At 43.7% G+C, this 22830-nt stretch overlaps 2 protein-coding genes across 2 annotated transcripts; one reads left to right on the forward strand and one right to left on the reverse strand.

Annotated features, from left to right (window-relative positions):
• Positions 1-423: 423 nt before the first annotated feature.
• Positions 424-13320, reverse strand: ergic1 (endoplasmic reticulum-golgi intermediate compartment 1). Its single transcript, XM_062476656.1, has 10 exons — positions 13172-13320; positions 10003-10064; positions 7981-8053; positions 5645-5739; positions 3614-3738; positions 2919-3023; positions 2764-2824; positions 2477-2577; positions 1986-2108; positions 424-1617 (listed from the first exon to the last, which is right to left on the reverse strand). The coding sequence occupies exons 1-10, from the start codon at positions 13189-13191 to the stop codon at positions 1510-1512; spliced, it is 873 nt and encodes a 290-aa protein (XP_062332640.1). The 5' UTR covers positions 13192-13320; the 3' UTR covers positions 424-1509.
• Positions 13321-16192: 2872 nt separating this feature from the next.
• Positions 16193-19597, forward strand: dusp1 (dual specificity phosphatase 1). Its single transcript, XM_062476492.1, has 4 exons — positions 16193-16846; positions 17133-17278; positions 17427-17646; positions 18375-19597. The coding sequence occupies exons 1-4, from the start codon at positions 16438-16440 to the stop codon at positions 18728-18730; spliced, it is 1131 nt and encodes a 376-aa protein (XP_062332476.1). The 5' UTR covers positions 16193-16437; the 3' UTR covers positions 18731-19597.
• The last annotated feature ends 3233 nt before the right edge of the window (positions 19598-22830 follow it).

Genomic DNA, 22830 nt, shown 5'->3' on the forward strand with positions numbered 1-22830 from the left:
AGATGTGAGGTGATAGTGATGAGGTGGTAGTGATGTGAGGTGATAATGATGAGGTGGTAGTGAGGTGAGGTGATAAGAGGCGAGAGAGAAGGTCACTGGAGAGTTCACAGGAATGAGTCACCTAAAGACCTCAGATGAGGCTTATGCGTAAATATGCGTGACGAGGACAACAGCATCCAAGCCTCTGACACACACACTGACGACAGCATGTTAAGTCAGCTAGGCATTCAGTTCCTCGCCACTGCTGTTCCAAAGTCCAGAGTTTGACAGCAGCACACATCCGCGCAGCCATGAGTAAGCACATCTTCCCTATCTCAAGGAACAAAGAAAACAACCCAAATAGCCCTGTCATCAAATTACTATGATGTTGACTTGAAGAGGGAGGGAAGTGTGTTGGTGTCATAGTAAGTGACAGACATGACATGGCTTCTACAGCACCTTTATTTGACAGATTAAGTGAACATTTGGAAAAACTTAACGGAGCTAAGAAAAGCTACAAAATGTTTTTTTTTCCTGTTGCTTACTGTAGTATTGCTCCCTTTGAGACTCTTGAAACCAATAAACAAAACTAAACTTTGAAACAATCTTACAAACAATATCATCAACCAGCAATTACAAAGTACTGAAAACAATTACAGGAAGTAAAAATATAAGAAACTAGAACCTTCTTTTTGGCAGAAACTCCATGAAATTAGGAAATCAGCTAAGTAAAAGTCAACCAAAGTTCAAATCCATCAAAAGGACACGAGGTTTGGACACTAAAACCTTTAACAGCCAGGATGGTCGTATTTGCTTTTAGGACACCAAATGTCCTGGCACAGCAAATGACAGGCCACAGTAAGCCTGGTTCACTGAACAACTCATTACAAATGCTATCAATATTGTGCCACAATACAGACAGTGTTGAGGAAACAGTTTGACAGTAAGGTTACACAAGCTGATAAAATATTGGTCTCACCCACATTTCAAGGCACAATGATTTTTACTCTGCCTGACAGAATATTAACTTCATTAACGGTACATGACGGGATGATACACAAACACTGCTGTTTGCCTTTCACATCACAAGGTATAAAAGACTGATCTGGTATAAACATGTTTGAGTGACGAGAGCTACAGATTGTAAAGAGACGGGTATTAGAGTTATGTTGAGAAGTATTATCATACAAGTTCTATAGGACACACACAAAAAAAACAGCTAACTTCCTTCAGTTGATCTTTCCCTATTCGGGTGCATCTCAATAGTGTACGGAGGGCTTCCTATCCCCTCCCTCCCCCATCCTGAAGGCCAACACTAGTAATAACTGCAGTTCAGGAGAAGACAGGAAAGACCACAGAGATGCAAACTTCTGGCCTGCTAGGCAGATCTGTCCTGAGTCAGCCAAATGTCTGGTCAGTTTAAACAACAACGGAAGCGAAGGATGGCGTCGTCTGCAGCAGGATGAGATCAGTCTAGCAGGCCAGCACCCTTCGTGTTATAAATTAAACGCACTGCCTTGTTTGGGCTCCTCAGGACATCTTGCCCAGCTGGATCTTCTTCCAGGCCTCGGAGGCGGTGAAGATGCAGGAGTCTATGATGCCAGCCACGGTGAAGGTGCCTCCGATGATGGCACAGATCTGGGAGGGACCGACAGGGCGTTAGAGGACAAGACTGGTACAAACAGGAATGGACAGGAGAGGACCAGACCGGACTGAACAGGACAGGACAGCGCAGACCTAGACAGGACAGGGATACAGCTTTGGAGTGGAACAATCATGTTTACATCCATATTTTCTAACCAGGTGAGAGATGACTATAGGGCCATGAGTCACTTTACACACCCTTGACTGAAAACACACTGATTATGAACAGTCCTCTGTGTTTACACTGTGAGACATGGTCACACAGGAGATGACAATGTCACAGTGAGATAGAGCAGGTCCATGGTCACACACACACTCTCCACAGGACACAGCCCATAATAGGCCCGCTGTGGTGAACTCACCGTGGTGATGAAGCGGTACAGGGGCTGTCTCCTCTCTGTGTACTTGACTGTGATTGGACTGAGGTCGTAGCGGAACCATATGGCCGGGATGATCCTGCCCGTGTGGCTGTAGGCCACATACTCCTGGAGAGGAGAAGCCAAGGTTGACCTTTAACCCTGGGGTTACATGACAAGAGCGCCCTTACTGTGCTTGTTAATGAGCTACATCTGTGTTAATTATGATGATTTATATTGCGCATTTACAGTCTGGGTTTTTATATAACCAGAGCTGGGGCCAAAGATCCTTTTTATTGTGCTGCAGGGAAATCTGCATTTATGGTTTGTTGACGACAATCGTTCCGAGAAATGTTCTCAAGTGAGTGAACATGTTATGGCAACAAATGACATCCTGCTATGCTGATGCACACGTAGCCACAAGGCTAGTCCATGTAAACAACACGCTAGGTGGACTAGTACAACGTGTTCTTCCCAAGGTAGGAGAGTCTTGTTACCTTGTTTGCTACAGTATATTGGTAGGAGAACCTCTGCTTTCCCGTCAGGTCCTCATAAACCGTTGGAACAATCTTCAATATGTAGTCATGCGAGGCCAGAGCTGTTTGGAAAAGAAATGCGTTTTTTTCAGTACAACATAGAAATCTGACCGCCGTTCAGCTTGACCACTAGGTGTCTCCGTTTCCCATGGTTCCTCATCGCACAGCGAGTCGGGTCTCTAGACAGTGTTTCACTTGATGCTGAGAGGAGATAACACAAACCAGGAGAGATAAACAGGATTACGTACGGTTGGAGCTTAGCCTGTCAGCCCCTCCTAAGGCATTGAAGGCTCCTTGCACGTGGTGTACCTGTGAACACAAACAGACAAGTGAGGTGTTTAACCCACATCCAGCTTCCTGAGAGCCAGGACTCTATTGTGTGTGTGTGTGTGGGTTCGCTCACCGATAGCTTTTCCCCAAAGGCCAGCTTATGAATGTGGTGGGTCATATCTGGGCTCTGAGGCTGGGCAGTGGCACTGTGGGTCGACACGTGGAAGTTCCCTGGCACCTGATGATGACAGACAAAGGAGAAAACACACACAGGTGAATAGACCAGGTAACTCCCAGATGTCCCGGGGTACACACATTCTGTGCTAACCACCCAGCTGTACCGCCAAGCCTCCAACTCACACGCACTCTGTGTTCCCCACTGCAACAATAGAGCAGATTTCAACGTTTTAGCCTTTGTAAACGATTCTGAAGGCACTTAATGTTTAACTTCCCACTGCATTCAAGCCTCATTTAACCAAATGAGACCGTTAACTGTTCAACAGTGAGGTTAATCATTTGAAATGCAATGGAGAGAGTGACGCAAGAGACCACGGCGTGACAAAGAGGCTTTTAAGGGGCCGAACTATGAAGGCTTTTCAGCAGAGGCCTGTCCTTATGCACGCTCCTCCATTAAACATAACTCGATTTGGGCTGACTGGAGACATGCTGATAAAGAAGGCTTCTCTACGCATTGTTAGGTCTCAGTTACACCGACCGTTTACATGGACAGACAGACCCCTAACCAGGAGGCTCAACGACACGGGGGGGGGGGGGGGGGGGGGTGTCTGTGTGTGTCTGTACACGTGTGGAGGCCTGACACGGTCGTACCTTGTTGATGGTGAACTCTCCTTCGAAGCGGCAGCCGTAGCCATTGTTGAGAGGGATCTTCATGGAGTTGTCTATGTGGCCCACCTCATGGCGACCCATCTCATCCTGGATGTCCAAGCCCACCACTGGGACAGGGTGGGTGGGGTGTGAAGGAGGGATGAGGAGGGTGGAGGGGATGAGTGGATGGGAAGAAAAGAGAGAGGGACAAAAGATGATGGAGCAAGGTGGTTAGATATTGGTCTGGACAACAGATTTCACACAAACCACGTCACAAACAGCAGCTTATCTATTAATGAACAAAGACAATCTAGTTAGTGATTGGTTAAGCATCGCATGTCCCCAACAAGGGTGTGAAACCAGAGCTTTAGCCAAGCACATGCTGACAGAAGTACTGACTCGGGTTTGTCAACAGGTCTGCTTTGGATGGTACAGTAGGCTCGCTAACTACTCTGTAGTTTTCCATGTTCTCTCATGCTCGTTCTCTCTCTCTCTCTCTCTGCTTCTCCTACTTTCTCCTTCTCCCCCCCCCCCCCATCCTCTCCCTCCCAGGATAGCTCAGGATTGGCACATTGGCAGAATCCTATTTTTGGCACTGTGTCTGAATTTGTGTCTGTCTGTCTGTGTGTCTGTGTGTGTGTGTGTCTGCGTGTTTGGGTCTGTGTGTGAGATGGATGTCGGCTGGACCAGCCACATGCCCTGTGACCTTTCACATTTAAGAGGACAGGTTTAGACACATCCCCTCCCACCCCCATCCCAAAATACAGCCTGCACAGACATGGCCGTGACTGTCAACATGCAGCTCAGTCTTCTCCCTTTTCAACATGAACACATTTTCCACGTGAAGGAAGAGGTTCTTTGGGAATGGACATCACAAGCTTGTCAATTTGTCGACTTTTGTGTTTTTCCATGAAGTCAAAGCAACACTGGCCATCTTTAAAAGGTTACTGGAGAGACTTAGAGTCTAGACCAGAAGAGAGAAACTGAAACGACACAGACTGAAACACCATGTAGGGCTGAAATGAGCCTGTCAGCCTGTATCTGTGAAACATCGTCATAACTGTTAAGTGTGCTGGAAAAAAAGGAACTTGGATAACACAGGACACATAGAAAACGTCAACTCATGGTGCCTCTGGGGAGAGGTACAGAGAGAACACTGTGCTGAATTCAGCAGAGCGAGTTAGAATGAGGATGCTTATGGAAATCAGGCCAGAGCTCAACAGGGCCGTGCTGCAGAAACAGTTAACAGCCACTGACATCACTCCTTGTGACCTTTTATGGAAGATAAGAGGAATGAATATAGATACTCTTTGTGCATGGCAGGCTGCGAGAGAGAGCTGTTCAACACATGCTTCACAGCTGTGTGTCTGGATGCCAAATCATCTCCATGTCTCTTAAACATACACACACACTTTCATCTACGTTATATCGTCTTTGCCATTTTTGGAGTGGGACAAAAATGATTCTGTTTCCAGGGCTGGTTTGGTGTCTGGCATGAATTGAGTGTTTTGTATTTGTGTGTGTGTGTATGTTGTAGTTACGCCTGTGGTGTGTAATTTGGCATAGTTTCTGACGGGAGTCATCAGGAGGGAATAACCAGTGACTGCTCTCCATCCTGACTTGGCTCCGCCCAGTTGTGACATCAGAGGGGCTTACAGTGGGTCCGACCCAGAGCCTGATGCTACTGGGAGCCACGCCCACAGACAGGTCTGACAACATGTGGGTTTAACCCCGGTCCAGTGTCAACTTCATCTAAGGTTGGTTGCGCAAGACATGACGCAAAATACAGGAAGATGAGCAGTTTTGAGTCTAGTGTAGGTCAATGTAGGCAATGTCGGTATAGGGCTTTTGTTTCTATGCCAACAGCAGGTCATGATAAATGGAAGGTCATTTCATTCGGGCTGATCTGACAGAAACAGGACAATGACTCATGGAAAGGTTAAAACAGTTGGCTGGTACAAGACAGGCCCTGAAACCGTGTGGGGAAAAACAGGGGTGTAAGGTTATGTATTTACGTATATACTGTATACTCACAATCACAGTGTAAGTTTGGCAAACTGACGTTTAAACTCACATCTATCTTCCCACCACTGTTCTTATCAGGGTCATCCACATAGAGCTCATTGACTCTGAAAAACACCACATGACAGACACAGAAAGACAGACGAAGTGTGTCAGAAAGAGAAGGGGGAAAAGGACTACAATTACAGTTAGGTCCATAAATATTTGGACATTGACACAATTTTCATCATTTTGGCTCTGTATACCACCACAATGGATTTGAAATGAAACAATCATGATGTGCTTTAAGTGCAGACTTTCAGCTTTAATTTCAGGGTATTTACATCCAAATCAGGTGAACGGTGTAGGAATTACAACACATTTTATATGTGGCCCCCCCCTTTTTAAGGGACCAAAAATAATTGGACAAACTAACATAATCATAAATCTAATTGTCACTTTTAATACTTGGTTGCAAATCCTTTGCAGTCAATGACAGCCTGAAGTCTGGAACCCATAGACATCACCAGACGCTGGGTTTCGTCCCTGGTGATGCTCTGCCAGGCCTCTACTGCAACTGTCTTCAGTTCCTGCTTGTTCTTGGGGCATTTTCCCTTCAGTTTTGTCTTTAGCAAGTGAAATGCATGCTCAATTGGATTTAGGTCAGGTGATTGACTTGGCCATTGCAGAACATTCCACTTCTTTGCCTTAAAAAACTCTTTGGTTGCTTTCGCAGTATGCTTCGGGTCATTGTCCATCTGCACTGTGAAGCGCCGTCCTATGAGTTCTGAAGCATTTGGCTGAATCTGAGCAGATAATATTGCCAGAAACACTTCAGAATTCATCCTACTGCTTTTGTCAGCAGTCACATCATCGATAAATACAAGGGAACCAGTTCCATTGGCAGCCATACATGCCCACGCCATAACACTACCTCCACCATGCTTCACTGATGAGGTGGTATGCTTTGGATCATGAGCAGCTCCTTCCCTTCTCCATACTCTTCTCTTCCCATCATTCTGGTACAAGTTGATCTTGGTCTCATATGTCCATAGGATGTTGTTCCAGAACTGTACAGGCTCTTTTAGATGTTTTTTGGCAAACTCTAATCTGGTCTTCCTGTTTTTAAGACTCACCAATGGTTTACATCTTGTGGTGAACCCTCTGTATTTACTCTAGTGAAGTCTTCTGTTAATTTTTGACTTTGACACAGATACGCCTACCTCCTGGAGAGTGTTCTTGATCTGGCCAACTGTTGTGAAGGGGTTTTTCTTCACCAGGGAAAGAATTCTTCTGTCATCCACCACAGTTGTTTTCCGTGGTCTTCCGGGTCTTTTGGTGTTGCTGAGCTCACCAGTGCGTTCTTTCTTTTTAAGAATGTACCAAACAGTTGATTTGGCCACACCTAATGTTTTTGCTATCTCTCTGATAGGTTTGTTTTGATTTTTCAGCCTAACGATGGCTTGCTTCACTGATGGTGACAGCTCTTTGGACTTCATATTGAGAGTTGACAGCAACAGATTCCAAACACAAATACCATACTTGAAATGAACTCTAGACCTTTTATCTGCTCCTTGTCAATGAAATAACGAACTCCCATGAGGGAATAACATACACCTGGCCATGGAACAGCTGAGCAGCCAATTGTCCAATTACTTTTGGTCCCTTAAAAAGGGGGGGGCCACATATAAAATGTATTGTAATTCCTACACCGTTCACCTGATTTGGGTGTAAATACCCTGAAATTAAAGCTGAAAGTCTGCACTTAAAGCACATCTTGATTGTTTCATTTCAAATCCATTGTGGTGGTATACAGAGCCAAAATGATGAAAATTGTGTCAATGTCCAAATATTTATGGACCTAACTGTAGTTATGTGTCATTTACCCAAACAAAGCTGTGTCACAAAAAGCCATCTGAAAAACATTTGGGTACTTTTTAAGTATGCCATTACCCTTGTTGCAAAAGGCCATCTTCCTTGTTCTACAAAATAGCGAGAAACCATTATTTTGTACGCAAGTGTTCCTCCAATTTCCTTCCGGCCCCTCCCTTACCATCCTCCCCCTTCCCCTCCTCACACACACACACACACACACACAGCTGAAAGAGCTGACGCATACACAGGCTAATTTCCTGTGAGAACATTGTTTTTGTTGGTTGGTTACACAAGTGTGTGCATCATTGTGAGGACCTACTCACTCCTTCTTACGTGGTTCTAAACTGTTCTAGATTGCACACACGGCCTAACCACCGAGGACACTCAATGTGTAGTTGTATACGTTCGAGATAACTGGACATTACACGATGACAGTGTTTGGGGTGTCTAGCAGGGATGTGGTTTGTGTGTCTGCAGGTTGGGTGGGTACTTACATTTCAGTGGCTATGAATCCTGTCAGTTCAGACAGGAACAGGAATATCATAAAAACACAGCACAGGATGGAGACTGTGGGGGAAGACAGGGAGAGGAGACAAGGGAAGAAGTGAATGGATTTCTCAACTCAAAACCAGAACAAGCCCTGTGACCCAGCTTGTTGGTTGTGGACTGGGTGAGCAACGTGTCAATTCCAATCTGCTGAATAATCGGTATCTAATCGAAGCCATGTTTGGAGACGAGGCCGGTCCTAAATGAGCGATGCAGCGCAATGTGCAGAAGACTGGCATCTGACATGAATGAAATCACCACTCGGTCATAAACATGTGTTCTAAATAGCACCGTTTTAACTGCTTGTGTTGGTTCAGTCATTACACTGGCGTGAAAGATTTCTCTGGAATACAGACAGAGCATTACGACTCCTCCAGGGCAGTGAGCTCATGCTGATTCACTCACTCAAACGGCTCATTTTTGGTTTCCTGTGCTGTGATTCTCACGTTCATCATGATGATGATGATGTTGGGTGATTTCACTTAGGAGCTTAGTGGGAAATGAAACCCAAACAGGTTCAAACCGCAAAGTTTAATCCTTTATTCATACTGGAAACAAGGAAAGGGCGGAATATGAAGTGAGGGAAAGGTCTTCCAAGTTTCCATTTGAAATACAATGCTTCTGGTTTCCAAAGTGTCAAAAACACAAGCCTCTAGAATACTATGAGGGAGATTTGTCTGTTTACTCAGATACATATAGAAGGGAGGGATCTGACGGGCTGCTCAACTGGATATCTATCCGGTGTAAGTTACTATTACAATCATGTGACTCAGAAAACCAATGCTCAGCAGGTGAGACCTGTTTATGCAACAGTATCCTAGGACTAGAAAGAGTCACATGACATTGTGGTTAAACGCACGTCATGACGGATGTGTGGTTTTCAAAGGGTTTACTAAAGGTAATGTTTAACCAAGACTCAAACAATAGGGAGTGTCTCTATGACTCATAGGTGACCATTTCAGGTTCAGGACATAACTTCCTCTCAGTCTTGAGAGAGCACGTTCCTGGAGATGGAACCACCACAAGACTGAGGAGTCATGGTACAGGATCATCAGCGCAATTCATCTTTGTAGAAAAACTGGCATGTTGAACCTTGTTGTATTGTTAAGTGTGATTACAGTGTCTTAATCGAAAGGGTTCATCATTTTCCTTAGGGTGTATGACGGTGTACTAGGCTATTCAGTGCACAGCTCTAGCAGTCCCAAAGCATTCTGATGGTATCTGAAGCCCTACCCTTTGTTTATTATAACTAACCCTGCATGTTTAATCTGGACGTAAAGGCCCTAGGGCTGAACCCAGTGGCATGCAGCCCCACAGAAAATAACAAAAGGGTCAAATATTTGACCTTTTGTAACAAGGGAGGGCCTGTCTGTGGAGAAACACATGCAATAGTACATATGTGCCCCTGGGAAACATGTATTACTATCCCACTCCAAACCACACCGGCCCCCCAGCCTCACTCATAATAAACGAGCTGGTTCAGATACCCAAGTGTAAATGTTACTGGGGTGAAGCTGCCACAATTCGTCTCTGGTGATGTTAAATGGCTTCTCATGTGCTTGTGTAGGTGGTTGATACCATGTTTACAAAAGTACTGAGTCATCAGGGATAGGCTATTGGTTAATCATTGCTGGTAACGGATTAAGAAACTGAAACTATCACAACTATCTTCCTGCCCCAGCAAGCAGTGAACAATCAATGCCATTGGAGGACAGCCCGGTGACAAATAGGAAACAACATGAATCAACACATTTACAGAGATGCCTTTGGTGCGACAGGTCTTCTGTCCCTGGGGGGGACCATCTGAGGTGACTTATCATTCCCACACAGGTACCGTGTCATGCCACATCACCACGCTCTGGAGAAGTACCTGGACTGAGACAGGTTCAGTCACCATGACAAGGGACTTGTCCCTCTTTCTTCATCGAGTACCCAAGTTGAGTGAACCAACTTCAGATATGACTACTTACTGAGTGCTCCTGTGTACGTAGGCTGGGTGAGGTCTTTGGGTACTTTCCTGTATATATCCAATCTGAGGAGGGGTGAAAAGGAAAAACTGTGAAAAAATAGTGATGAGAAGAAAAAAAAGGACGAAAAGGTAAACACAATGTGCTAGAGTGAGGGGGAGAGCACATTGTTTACCCAGAAGGCAGTGCGGTATTACAGAAGAGCATAGGAATGTTAGCCCTGGACCACAACCAAGACAAACAGGCCTAGAGGAACACACACACACATCTGCTTCATCTTACAGAGCCTACACCATTTCCTTTACATTCCTGCCCTGAAGCTTTGACCTCAAGAAACAATATTGAACCCCCTGCCCTCTCTCCATCCACGCATTCCCTTGTTCTCAGATACACAAATTGAACAAACTAACTAAGTTGTATTTTCATCATGACAAAAAAGGAACATTTTATCAAGTTAATGTTACATCTGTATATTATTTGTCTCTGAACCATATCTGTAACCAGATTTTTTAAAAGTTGGATCATTTTTGGCTCAAAGCAAGGGTACGGAAACCAAGTGATGAATCACAAATGTGTCTTGCTCATAGCTACTTAACTGATCCAACTCTTATTTGACAGGAATGTTCATATTACCCAGTTGGGGAGAAAACAAGGCTGCTACTCCACAGCTCAAATATTTAGGCTCACAAGACCCCAGAGGACTAGAGTCTACCCTTTTTAGGCATTTGTGCAGTTTCAACACAAACTCCATCACTGCCTCCCTGAAACCCTCCCACTTTCCTCTCTCTCTCTCTCTCTCTCTCTCTCTCTCTCCTCTCTCTCTCTCTCTCTCTCTCTCTCTCTCTCTCTCTCTCTCTCTCTCTCTCTCTCTCTCTCTCTCTCTCTCTCTCTCTCTCTCTCTCTCTCTCTCTCTCTCTCTCTCTCTCTCTCTCTCTCTCTCTCTCTCTCTCTCTCTCCAAAACCTCTACATCTGTGGGGTGGGGGGGTGGGGGGGGTGGGGTTCCTGTCCAAACCATCACTCTGCTGTTCACTTTTTTTGATTTAACACCCCGCCCCTACATCAGTCATTCACTACCCATACCTTCCACTGGTCTTTTCTCTCTTTCCCCAACCTTCCCCTCACTCACTCACTCTCACTCTCTCTGTTCAGATGCACTCTTTACCTCTCCTCTCCCTTGCTTCATTCAGCTTCCGTTCCCATCTCTCCACACCCCCTCCCATGTCCCAAAAAGCATTGTGATTACCGCATCTTGACAGAGCAGCATGACAGGGTGTGTGTGAGTGTGTGTGGGGGTCGGGGGTGTTGTGTACCAAAGGAGGTCTGACTGGACACATTTCCCGGATGTTGCGCCATTGTTGTCTCCAGAGAAACTTTCTACGTTTGTCTTCAATTATCTTCTGATATTTCTTTACTTATTTTGTAACTGTGCACACAGATATAGAATGAACACTGGAATTTCCTTTGGGATTAATAAAGTGAAAGGAATTGGATTCTACCTCTTATACTAAAAGGACACAGAGTTAGCCTATATGTAACAATAGAACAATCCTTTGAGGAAATGTTTCTAATAGTTAAATAATAATATATTATAGAAGGGGTTCTATATTTCTGTCTCTCTTCAAGGCGAATCTTTCTGTATCAAGGTGATAGAAGTGACCCAGGTGAGCTCTACCTCATCACCTTACACCTGTGTCTTCACCTGGACTGGCAGCATCAGAGGACACCAAGAAATGTGGCCTAAACATACCAAATCAGCTGGGATTTCAAAATAAAATCTGACGCAAGAATGTCTTGTGTTTAACCAACATGGACCTGTCAAGAGTTCAGCTCCAGGGCTACAGTGGTTGTAATTTCCTGAATTATACCTCTCTCTCTCTCTCTCTCTGTGTGTTAGGACATTGTGTTCTATTCCGTCAGCTCTCATGCAACAGCAACTACAGGACACATACGAGCGGGTAAATGGAGTGAACTAACTGAAATGGTACATGAGTCACTGTGTGAGGTTGATAGATCAAGCCCACTGATTGCTTGGTAAACGTCCATAATGGCCAATTGGGGAAGTTTATCGGAAATGCTGATTCGAACACAGGCATAACTGGAAGCTCACAGTCAGCAGTGCTTCGCAGTGTACGATCATCATACATGTTTTGTCAGCGTCACACTTGATGACTGCTGTGTCTAGTGACTGCACCATTGAAGTTGCAGGTGTATTTGTCCGGGGGTCAGCTAGGTGACGGCTGGTTGTAAGAGAACGTAACACAAACACTCTCTGAAGTTCAAGTCACTGGAATCAGGATGTAAGAACTTGTGTCAAAAATGTGTAAAATGTTAATCAATGTTTTAGAATCCTGTATCAGTTCGTAGAACTGCAGGCCTATACAGATAAAAGATTTGGATTTGTGTCATCTATTCATCCTCTGTGTGATCAGAAAAGCATTTTTTTTAAAACATCCAACTCCTCCGGGAATTCTAGTAAACAGGTATGCAACTGCAGGCTGTGATCAGAACGCATGTTCTTTATTTGCATAGTGTGTTACACTATCTAGCTGTTACACTTGCTTCTTTGGGAGTTATAGATCGAGACTTTAGTGATTACTGAATTACTACAAATAAGGATTTAATTCAGAAATGGAGGCCAAAGCGCCATGGGAAAGGAAACTTAACAGTCCATATTTATCAAGAATATATTTTATGGGAAGCTGATGGGTCAATATTTAATCAAGCTTCTTTTATTTTAATATGTTTACTGCACTAGTAAGATCCACTTATGAGTTTTCTTAATTAATGGCCAGTCATATATTTCCATTTTAATTACTAGTCTTAGTTTTCCATGTGTACTTGGAAGTACTGCGGCCTCACAACCGGTCAAATAAGTTTCGTTTATTATCTGCAGAAGTAGGCTATGCTAGGCTAAGCTTGAGCAACGTTCCCTGTCCCAACACTCACATGACCAATGACATATGAGCCACTGGAAACGGTTACGTTGTAACAACTATGGAAATCATAGCAACAATATGCAATACAGAAATATGTTGTACCGCTAACTTGTTGGCTATGGAACTTGTGGCCAGGGCTTTCTTAAGATGATTCATCCTTAGACAATCAAACGTTTTATATAGGGAAACAAATACCGTGAAGGCACCGCGTTATGAACTTAAGCTTTTTACTCACCTCCTGACATCGAACGGCATGATGTTAGCACGTTTTATAGAGAAATATTGTACAATTCAATTAGCCCACGAGCCAGTGGATATTTCTCTTCAATCCTACCGGTTGTTCGTCGGTACCGGGTTGACGTCAGCTTAGGACGCTTTGCAAAATCTTATTGGTCTAGAGCGTTTCCCAGTCCTCTGATTCTTCTTCCGCTTTGTGTGTGAAAGATGATAGGCTCAGACTACAGTAGTCCACAGGTAATATGTATAGATTTCTCGTTATGTACTTAAAGGAATATGATGAAGTAGTTATTCCTAGTAGAGACATATAAATAAATATACATGAAATCCATGTCAAGTTTAATTTATCAAGATATCCAAAGTTATTTATAAAATAGGGAACAGACCAATAGACTAATTTGAGAGGCAATACTGCTCCAAGACTGATAGTTATCAACTGAACTTAGGTTGATAACCAGTTTGGATCTCTGTAAGGTTATTTTTGCCCCCAAAATAGTTATGTTTGGATTGTAATATATAATTTGGCTGTAGTATATTAATTACAAGTACTCCTGAGTTAAGTTAGTGATTTGCATGATATGTGATATGCATGCTAATATGGAACCATGCTAAATTGGAATAATCTATGGATAATTGAAAATCTATGTTTTGCCCCTGGGCCGTGAAGATGCCCTTGTTGGTCTCATTATAGCCACTGTGACTTGGCGACAGGAAACTCCACAACTGATTCCCGTAACATTATCCTCCCAAAATACAGGAAAACCAAATGACACAATGTCAGAGTTGTGAAAAGGAAACCCTTAGCACTGATATGGTGATGATTAGAAGGCTGGGGAGGCCCAATACTGAGTCACAGGTTGCCAAGGTGATCATGAGAGATGACAGTGACTGACAACAGTGGTAACACACAGGAAATGCCTTGGTGTCATCCTCTGTTTCTGTTCCGTTTCTTGATGAGAGTAGTTACATCTGATGATGGGAAGTTAAACCACAGTAGGCCCAATAAAAAATGTTGTGCACATACATTGCCCTAATGTGTCTGTACAGACACACAGGATGTCTACACCTTTATCAATAAAAATAGATCATCATACTTTAGTCCATTCTCATTCTGACCTCTGTCTGGTTATTCACAGAATATTTCAACATTTCCTGCATGCGTAGTGTACCTCGTTCATGGAGAACCTTTTTGGGTAGCCTACATAGTACATACTGTTTTCAGAACGCCAGGTTCCTTTCAACCCACTATGTTTGTTACATTCCAGCTGCTCAGTACGTAGCTCAAAGTTGACTCATCACAGACGTGTGTGAGGTACAAAAAATGGGTAAAGTATCTGCTAGATACATGGCTTCCCGCCAGAGCTATTTCTTTCTCTCTCTCGCTTGTCCTTTCTAACCAACACTTTTGGTTGAGATTTTCCCCCTTTCAGATGCAACTGGAGCACCAAAAGTTCTGCTTCCCTCAAACTACTGAAAATACTAGACGGACGTCATTACCTGAAGGCTTTTACTGTACATATTGTTGGATTTGTTTATCAATATCCTGGCCTGGCCTGGCTTGGTGTAAAAACAAATCATTATCAGTGTGTTTATTTTCATAATTAATTAAACTTACATCAACAAGTATTAAAAAAGACGTAGCTTACATAGCGTTTATTGTTAAGAACAAAAAGATTATCAGTGACTAGTTATATAGTGTGTGTGTGCAATGTGCATAAAGTATGTGTGTACAGTTATAATAAGAAGACGTGTTAGCTCATGCCTACCCTTAACGTTTCAGATATCTATGATGGAATGTGTAGGATGAGATGATGCTTCATTTGATTTTACATGAGATAAGCATATGGCAACATTCTCTGCCTGTTTGGAAGATCCATGGCACGTTTTGCAAAAATGAAAAACAATACTAGTATGTCTTTGTAGTTAGGAGAAACACCCTCCTTACCACAATGTTTGTCAGTCAGTAACCAGCTTTTTTTTGTTCCTCTATGTTACAAGATATCTGAAGTGCCCTGTTTGAGTCATCAAACCACACCAGGGATTGAAAAGGGTTTCCCAGTAACGTTGTTTAGTTTTCAATCACAGTGTTAGGTTGTTGTTTTTTTAGGCTATATTTACATGCATAACTCACCTTAAAGATGTCAAGACCAAATAATACTTCCCATCTGCTGTTTTCTTCCTGTAAGCTCACTGTTTTGTTTCCACCGTGTGGAAATTTACTGGACCCCAAGTTTCTATACAGTGATTAACTTTTATGGTTAGCCTTTGCTCGCGCGACATTGAACACTATGTACCTCTGCCCAATAAAAACAAAGTATAAACTTTTATGGCCAACATGGCAGGTATTTACTTATTATCTTGATATTTGTCAACCCTCATCTGAAGGAGAAAAATAAAAATATAATTGAACAATAACATAATGGAAATTTTTTCAAATTCCTCATTGGCAGACCTAGGCTTCAGCTATTTCATTTCATGATCCTGACAATTAATTGAGGATGACTGGTATCAGGTAATTATCCCAATGATGACAACAATGTGCATCATAATATTAACCAGCCTATTGTTTTGTGGAAACATGGATAAATCATGGCAACGGCAAAGTCTATAAACAAATATTAATCCATTTGTATCAGCATATTAATTTACAAATTAGCTTCTAGAGTATTAATTTACATAGGCTACATGTAACGTCATATTTCTAAGGCCAAACACAATTTGCTTGTTTTTTTTCCGTTAAGACTTAGACAAACTATGCATTTGAAAAACTGTACGCTGTGGAGAAGGGAAGAAGTTGGTCTGCAGTACATAGCCTACATGTCCCACATCCAGCCTCCCAGCCCCCATCAAGCTCTGTCGGTATCCTTCTCAAGAGAGGGCTTGGCTGTGTTGGCTCAATGACACAATGACGTATGTGCAAAGCGGGCCAGGCAGATTGCTAAAGTGGGCGGTGCTTGACGTCATGTTTCTCATTCATAAGAAGAGGGTTACTATAAAACCCTATTCTGAAGGACCTTGCGAAGACACAAGCTCTGAACAACTCCAGGGAAAGTAAGAATAATTTTGTACAAAAGAACAACTAGGACCCATGACAATAGGCAACAGACGGTTTTGATAAGCTATTCATTTTTTAATTGTCTTAACCTTAATAAGCGTAACAAGAACAAAATAACGAATTGTCTTTACTCGAGGAAAAGAAACCAGTTCTCCACGGATACAGTCTTCAGGGAAGAAAGACAGTCTATTTCTCTTCAACAGCGCTTTATGTTTCTGGATTTTGACTTTTCAGCACGCCGCCCTACTATGGTGATTATGGAAGTGCCCAGTATCGACTGTGCGTCCCTCCGTGGCTTGTTGGATGAGGACGATTCCGCTTGCCTTGTTCTGGACTGTCGCTCATTCTTCTCTTTTAATTCCTCTCACATCCCCGGGTCTGCCAATGTGCGATTCAGTACTATAGTACGCCGGAGAGCGAGAGGGGGCTTGGGACTTGAACACATTGTTCCTAACGAGGACCTCAGGAACAGGCTCCTGACAGGAGAGTATCAAACAGTGGTGTTCGTCGATGACCGGAGTTTGGACTTCGGCCAAGTGAAAAAAGATGGGACCCTGATGCTCGCAGTGACAGCTTTATGTCGTGATCCATGCGGTGCCAGTGTATTCTTTCTTAAAGGTAAGGAGCTTATAGACAAAACTGTCTATGATTTTATGGCAGGCCATAAGTACATACAGTCTCGTGTATACGATATATTTGCGATCGGTTGTAGTTACACTGTACCTAACAACGGCGCACAACAAATGTGAATCACAGCTGTCACCGCACCAGCTGGTGTCTTGCGCTGTAGAATAAACACATTGTGCCAAAATAGCGTGTTAGACAGCTGCTGGTGTTTAAAGCCAAATATCGATACGTGGAATTGAATGTCCAGCAGTACCCTAATATAGTGTTGTGTTATTAGGTGGCTTTGACACGTTTTCGTCGGAGTTTCCAGAGATGTGCACCAAACCATCCCCGCCACAGGGTCTGAGTTTGCCCCTGAGCGCTAGTCGACCCGAGAGCGCGGGCACAGGCTGCAGTCCATGCAGCACACCGCTCTACGACCAGGTATGTGGTCGCTCACACTTTCTGAATGTTCTAATTAGGTTTCAAGTTATTACGTGTATCCAATTTGTCTGCCCAACATTGTAGGGATCTTATTTCATAAACCTGGCATTGACTGTCCAACTCTCCTTTCATGTTTGTGATCTTCTAGGGTGGTCCAGTTGAGATCCTGCCCTTTCTATATCTTGGAAGTGCCTACCATGCATCTAGAAAAGACATGTTGGATATGCTAGGGATCACAGCCCTCATCAACGTCTCGGCCAACTGCCCAAACCACTTTGAGGACTCTTTCTTGTACAAAAGTATTCCAGTCGAAGACAACCACAAAGCAGATATCAGCTCCTGGTTCAACGAAGCTATCGAGTTTATCGGTAAGTACCTTCAAAACACCCCCCTCTCTCAACTGCCAAAACATAATCACCAAACCCAGCCGTTGCCATGGAGACCTAACACCCAGCCCCCTATCCTCTCTCCCTTTATTCTGGGCCTTGGATTTAAATGTTTGAAAAGTTCCCTCCAAAATCGACCAGCTGTCTCAGCCCCAGATCCCCTGGTCCACCACAATAGTGGTTACATCATCACCCCTCAACCCTCCTTTTTTAAAGAGGTGCCCCCTTTTCATGTTGAACCACCAGGCTAAGGCCCCAGTCTGCTTCAGTAGCCTGGTCTGGCTTGAATGGCTCCCTCCTCACCCCTCTTTGTTCTTGCTAAACAAAGGGTAGATTCTCCACGCTCACTGCCAGCCTTCCTCCCAGATCAATACCCTCTGCAGGGGGCAGCCACCCCTCCCTTATGTCTATTCATGCCCCCTCCTTAGGGAATAACCCCCAAGCTTGCACCACAAACCTCTTTAACTGTTCTTCCTGTGTCTGAATGAAGGAGACCACTAGCAGCACTGATAGGCTGGATTTGCAATTTAAAACATAACTAATGAAGAAAGTTGTGCTTGTTTTTGGGTTAGGGTTAGGTTTAATTTTTTGTTGTTGTTGAAAGTATCACTGATGAACACAGGAAGTAAGGACTTTACAGACCACTTTGTTTTGAATGTCATTTTTACCCAGTTTCTCAACTTTCTCTTTCTTCTCTCTCCCTGTTTCAGACTCGGTGAGGAACAAAGGCGGACGTGTTTTCGTTCACTGTCAGGCCGGCATCTCCCGCTCCGCCACAATATGCCTAGCCTACCTCATGCGCACCAACCGTGTGAAGCTGGACGAGGCCTTCGAGTTTGTCAAGCAGCGGCGCAGCATCATCTCCCCCAATTTTAGCTTCATGGGGCAGCTGCTGCAGTTTGAGTCCCAGGTCCTGGCCACCTCCAGTTGCTCCTCCGAGGCTGGCAGCCCAGCCATCAGCAAGAGCAGCACTGTCTTTAACTTCCCCGTCTCCATCCCCGTGCACTCCACGGCCGGGCCACTATCCTTCCTGCACAGTCCCATCACCACCTCCCCCAGCTGCTGAACCTTCCCATCCGTGGCTAACCATTGGTGTAACAGTGTCATAAAGTGAACATAGACGCTGGACAAAACGGGGAATAAAGACATTCTGGAGATGGATATTTAAAAGGACAATTGTATGGCCTGTGGTGTAATGCAATGGACTATGACATAGGTTAGCCCCCATTGTGTTGACAGGACTATCTCTCTTGTCACAACATCCTGTGTTAATGGGAATGAGCCTCACTCTTCTGCAAGGCCCTACCACACTAAGAGCATGTGCATGTACAAGGCTAAGACTGCTCAGGTCATTTGTAACTGAAGTATTTTACCCCTTTTTTACAGTAATTGTACCATGTGATACTGAAAGTGGTGGCTGGTGATAATTATTATCATTCGGTAAATGTCCTCTCGGACTCACTCAGAAATCTTTTATGACCTTTCTTGGCTTTCGGATCAGTTTTATGAGAGCACTGCAGACATCTCGCTAAACAGAATCACTCCTCGGACTCTTTGATTTGACGAACAATGAATGTATCCCCCTTCTCTTTCAAGATGAAACTCAGGCCAAGTTTCTTTTTAACAATTATTTCTGTAAGTGGACAGAGATGCCCGTTCAAATGCCTACCTTTGAAAACACCATGAAACCCTGACATTGGGTTAAAACAACCGTCAGATACCTCATGCCTCTGTACTGTGTGCAGCAGCTCTGGGAAGAGAGAGAACCCCAAAAGCACTAAGATGGGGAACTTTTACTAAAGAGACTGCTTTCTGATGTGTGATATTTATTGAACTAAAGTAATATATTTCTTATATATATTTTTGCATATGTTTGTAGTATGTTTGATACAACTGAATAAACTCCATTGGTATTTTTTACTTAAAAAGAGAACTGATGGGCTGCTTACTTGATGAACACTTCATAACATTTATGTATCATTCACATGGAACAATACATCCATTAACTAGATTGTACAAAAATCCCTACTAATACGTACATCTAATCAGAAAAATGGCCCAAACATTGACCTTAAACATGCACCTTCATATGTTATGACAAACAAGGTCAGAAGCATATGGTCATGAAAGAGCGTAAACTCCTATCATGTTGTATCCTGGGAAGGAGTGGTGCGATGGAATCCTCCCTGCCTCATATCTGGGAATGCATCCTGTGTGTCTCTTATAGGGTCTGTATTAATGTCAGCCATTGTTCTGGGAGCACTCCGTTTCTCAGTCTGAACCCAGATGAGGCTGTGCCAACAGCAGGGGGCTGAAAGGAGCAGCCAAAGAGCCCCCCTCCACCGCCACAATAGGAGCAGCTGCAAGGCGTTTGGGAAAAGTGTGACAACTAAAGAGCATTCAGGGTGCAGTCAAACTCCATCCCTGTGCCGTCTGTCTCACTAACCAATGAGGAGACGGGGAGATGGCCATGAAAGGGACAAGAATATGTTTGGGTTGCAAATTAGCCAAACATTGGCTCTGACCTCTCTGTAGTGTGAGAAAAAAAGTATTCTAGCAGTGACTGATAATGTCCCAAGGCCTTCATTCTTTCACTGCCAGAACTGCCTCTGCCATCAGAACAGGGTTTTTGACAAATAAACACTTATTGAACTAAACATCTGATTGACTTCTTCTTCAGAAAAATGCTTGGTTTAAAGCGAAGAGTAAATCTGTAAATTTGACTAGCATGTCTCTGAGCAGACCTAAACAGAGACAATGATTCTGACTTAAGTATGAACCTCTTACCTCACCATTAGCTACAAACAAGCTGTGATTTTGGTGACATATGTGTTCCCCTCCCTCCCCCAATCTCACACCCCTCCCCAAACCCCCACCGCCATCCCCTGCCCTCCACCCAATTTCCCCCTGCCGCCCAGCCCATCCTTTTGTGTCTTTTTACTTCCTGTTGTAAAGGAGTAAGGTCAGCAAAGGATAGAAGTGTTAAAGTATGTGTGGGTGTTGGCCCTGTGTTGAGAACGTTCCTCACTTAGGGGGGCATTTAAAAGGTCTGTTACCTGCAACTGTGTATGTGAGAGTTAAAACCTCTTTGGTAAAATAGCCCACAACCCAAACAGTTACATTGAGAGCTACAACAATGTACCAATGAATTATTACTATGGCACTGCCATTTTGTTTTACTGTTTTTTGTTATATTGCTGGCAGTCAGTCGATGTGTATTGGCCACAAAGTGCTACCTCAGTCTAACAGTAATTTTAATTTACAGACTATATTAAAGAACGATGGCTCATGACAGAAAGGCAAGAAGAGACAATGATTTTTTCGACTCACACACAAGATGCCAAACACTTTTCACACAAGTCATTTGCATCTTTAGAAACAAATAGTCTGGCATGCTATGGTGCTCATAGGCAAATTAACATTTGGGTGATAAACACACCCAGGTGTTTCTCATGGTTCCTGATGTTTTAGCCCACATCCAAATCTCTCAGATAGCCATCTGTGTGTATTTTACATAGTGACGCATGCACAGCACGAGCTTCTTAACTCCGCGTGATCATCATTGCCTTGCTTACATACAATGAATTGGATTGCCCATTGACCACACACTTATCCCTTCCCAAAGCTGGCCTAAATCTCATACACCCACTTACAGTTACAATCCTGACAGCTTGAACCTAGAGGTGACGCAGTAATGTCATGGTACAGTTCTCATTGACTGGGATTCTAGGGATTATAACCTTTTTAGGTCACACATACACACAACACACACACACCTAGGTGGCTGGACAGCGCTTTAAATGTACTGCCTCTAAATCATAAGCACAGTTCAACGCTAAACTTGGCCTTCACACTCACCGTCTCCCATTCTACATTTCCTGGGCACAGTTATGATACAATCCCACTGCTCTTAATTCAACCGATTGTATTGATAAGAATCAGCCTTTCAGATGCCCAGACATATCGGAGAGCGGGCATCTGAGATGCTGCCCTGGCGTGACAGGGGCTGAGGTAAAGGCAGATCGGATAGCGATAGCCTCCGTCTCCACCCCAGTGCGGCTCCACAGAATGTCAGGACATTACGTGTGACCTCATTGAAGTGGCCTTTCCGTGCCAGCATGACTTTCTTTCCTCAGCAGCTCTCTTTGGAATGTTGAGGCTGCGACTGAGGTGTGCATCGCTGGCAGGTCTGTTATACACACTGTGGCGGCTGTGAAAATAGGATTTTCCTTGAGGGAGTTAAAGCCTGTTCTGCCTTTTTTGACTGTGAGTGTTGCTGGAACATTAAAGATGAACATGTCATGGTTTAATTCATATAAGATTCTAATTGTTCTGATTATTTAAGTAATGCGTCCGGGCAAGCAAATTAGATTTAGAAAGTAACAAAAGTGTTACTATATGTGCTGAAAGTCCAGTATGGCAGTGTTTTTGTCTGTAGTGACGGCATTTCTGATACCCCAGAAAAAGGGAGAGGCTTGTTGAACCATTCTAAGCATTATCAACTTCCTTGACTCAAAACAAAGCCTGTATTTTTCCACTCTCCAGAGCTGGTGGGTCATGTTCCTGTGAGGGGTTCTCATGCAGACATAAGATCCTGTGTGGAGTATTCTTGGAATGTTTGGCATCCGCACCTCTAAACTGTCTGCTCTTTTGGGGCAGATGATGTCACACAGTTAGACGGTATGGCTATAAGCAGCAAGGTTCTAAACACGTGTGTGTAGTGTAGGGCCTCTGCATGTGTGAAGGATTTAATCATATCTGTGTAAAATCTGAATTCTGTCAGAAATGACCAAATGTTGACACAAGGCCTTAAAACAGTGTATTTTACTGTAGTGTATCTGATCTTGACACTGTGGCAGTACTCAAGTACAAGTGAAATCTGAGACAGAAAACTTAATGAAAACATGTATTTAAAGTTGGTGTACGCAAGTTTTTATTTATTTTCCAAACCATAATATCTCACCCCCTCCCTTCAAAGCCACACCCACTAAACACACGAAAGCGCTGTCTGACTACAGAACTGCGGGATACTACTAGTTAGTCCACAAGAGAGAGAGAGCGTTTGATAGAGCAGCATAGTTTTTTTTCTCACAAATTACCCCATGTTGCACTTACATGTAAGAACACACACAATACTATCATAATGGCTACTCACAAATATGACAA

This window comes from Osmerus eperlanus, chromosome 13, assembly GCF_963692335.1.
Source record: "Osmerus eperlanus chromosome 13, fOsmEpe2.1, whole genome shotgun sequence".
Lineage (NCBI taxonomy): Eukaryota > Metazoa > Chordata > Actinopteri > Osmeriformes > Osmeridae > Osmerus > Osmerus eperlanus.

Coding starts and splice junctions, on each gene's coding strand:
- ergic1 (XM_062476656.1), bottom strand. CDS start 13,191: ATGCCGTTCGATGTCAGGAG. Junction 5,740..7,980: donor GGATTCATAGCCACTGAAAT/GTAAGTACCCAC, acceptor GGTGTTTTTCAG/AGTCAATGAGCTCTATGTGG. Junction 2,578..2,763: donor TGACAGGCTAAGCTCCAACC/GTACGTAATCCT, acceptor TTTTCCAAACAG/CTCTGGCCTCGCATGACTAC.
- dusp1 (XM_062476492.1), top strand. CDS start 16,438: ATGTTTCTGGATTTTGACTTTTCAGCACGCCGCCCTACTATGGTGATT. Junction 16,847..17,132: donor CAGTGTATTCTTTCTTAAAG/GTAAGGAGCTTA, acceptor TTGTGTTATTAG/GTGGCTTTGACACGTTTTCG. Junction 17,279..17,426: donor GCACACCGCTCTACGACCAG/GTATGTGGTCGC, acceptor GTGATCTTCTAG/GGTGGTCCAGTTGAGATCCT.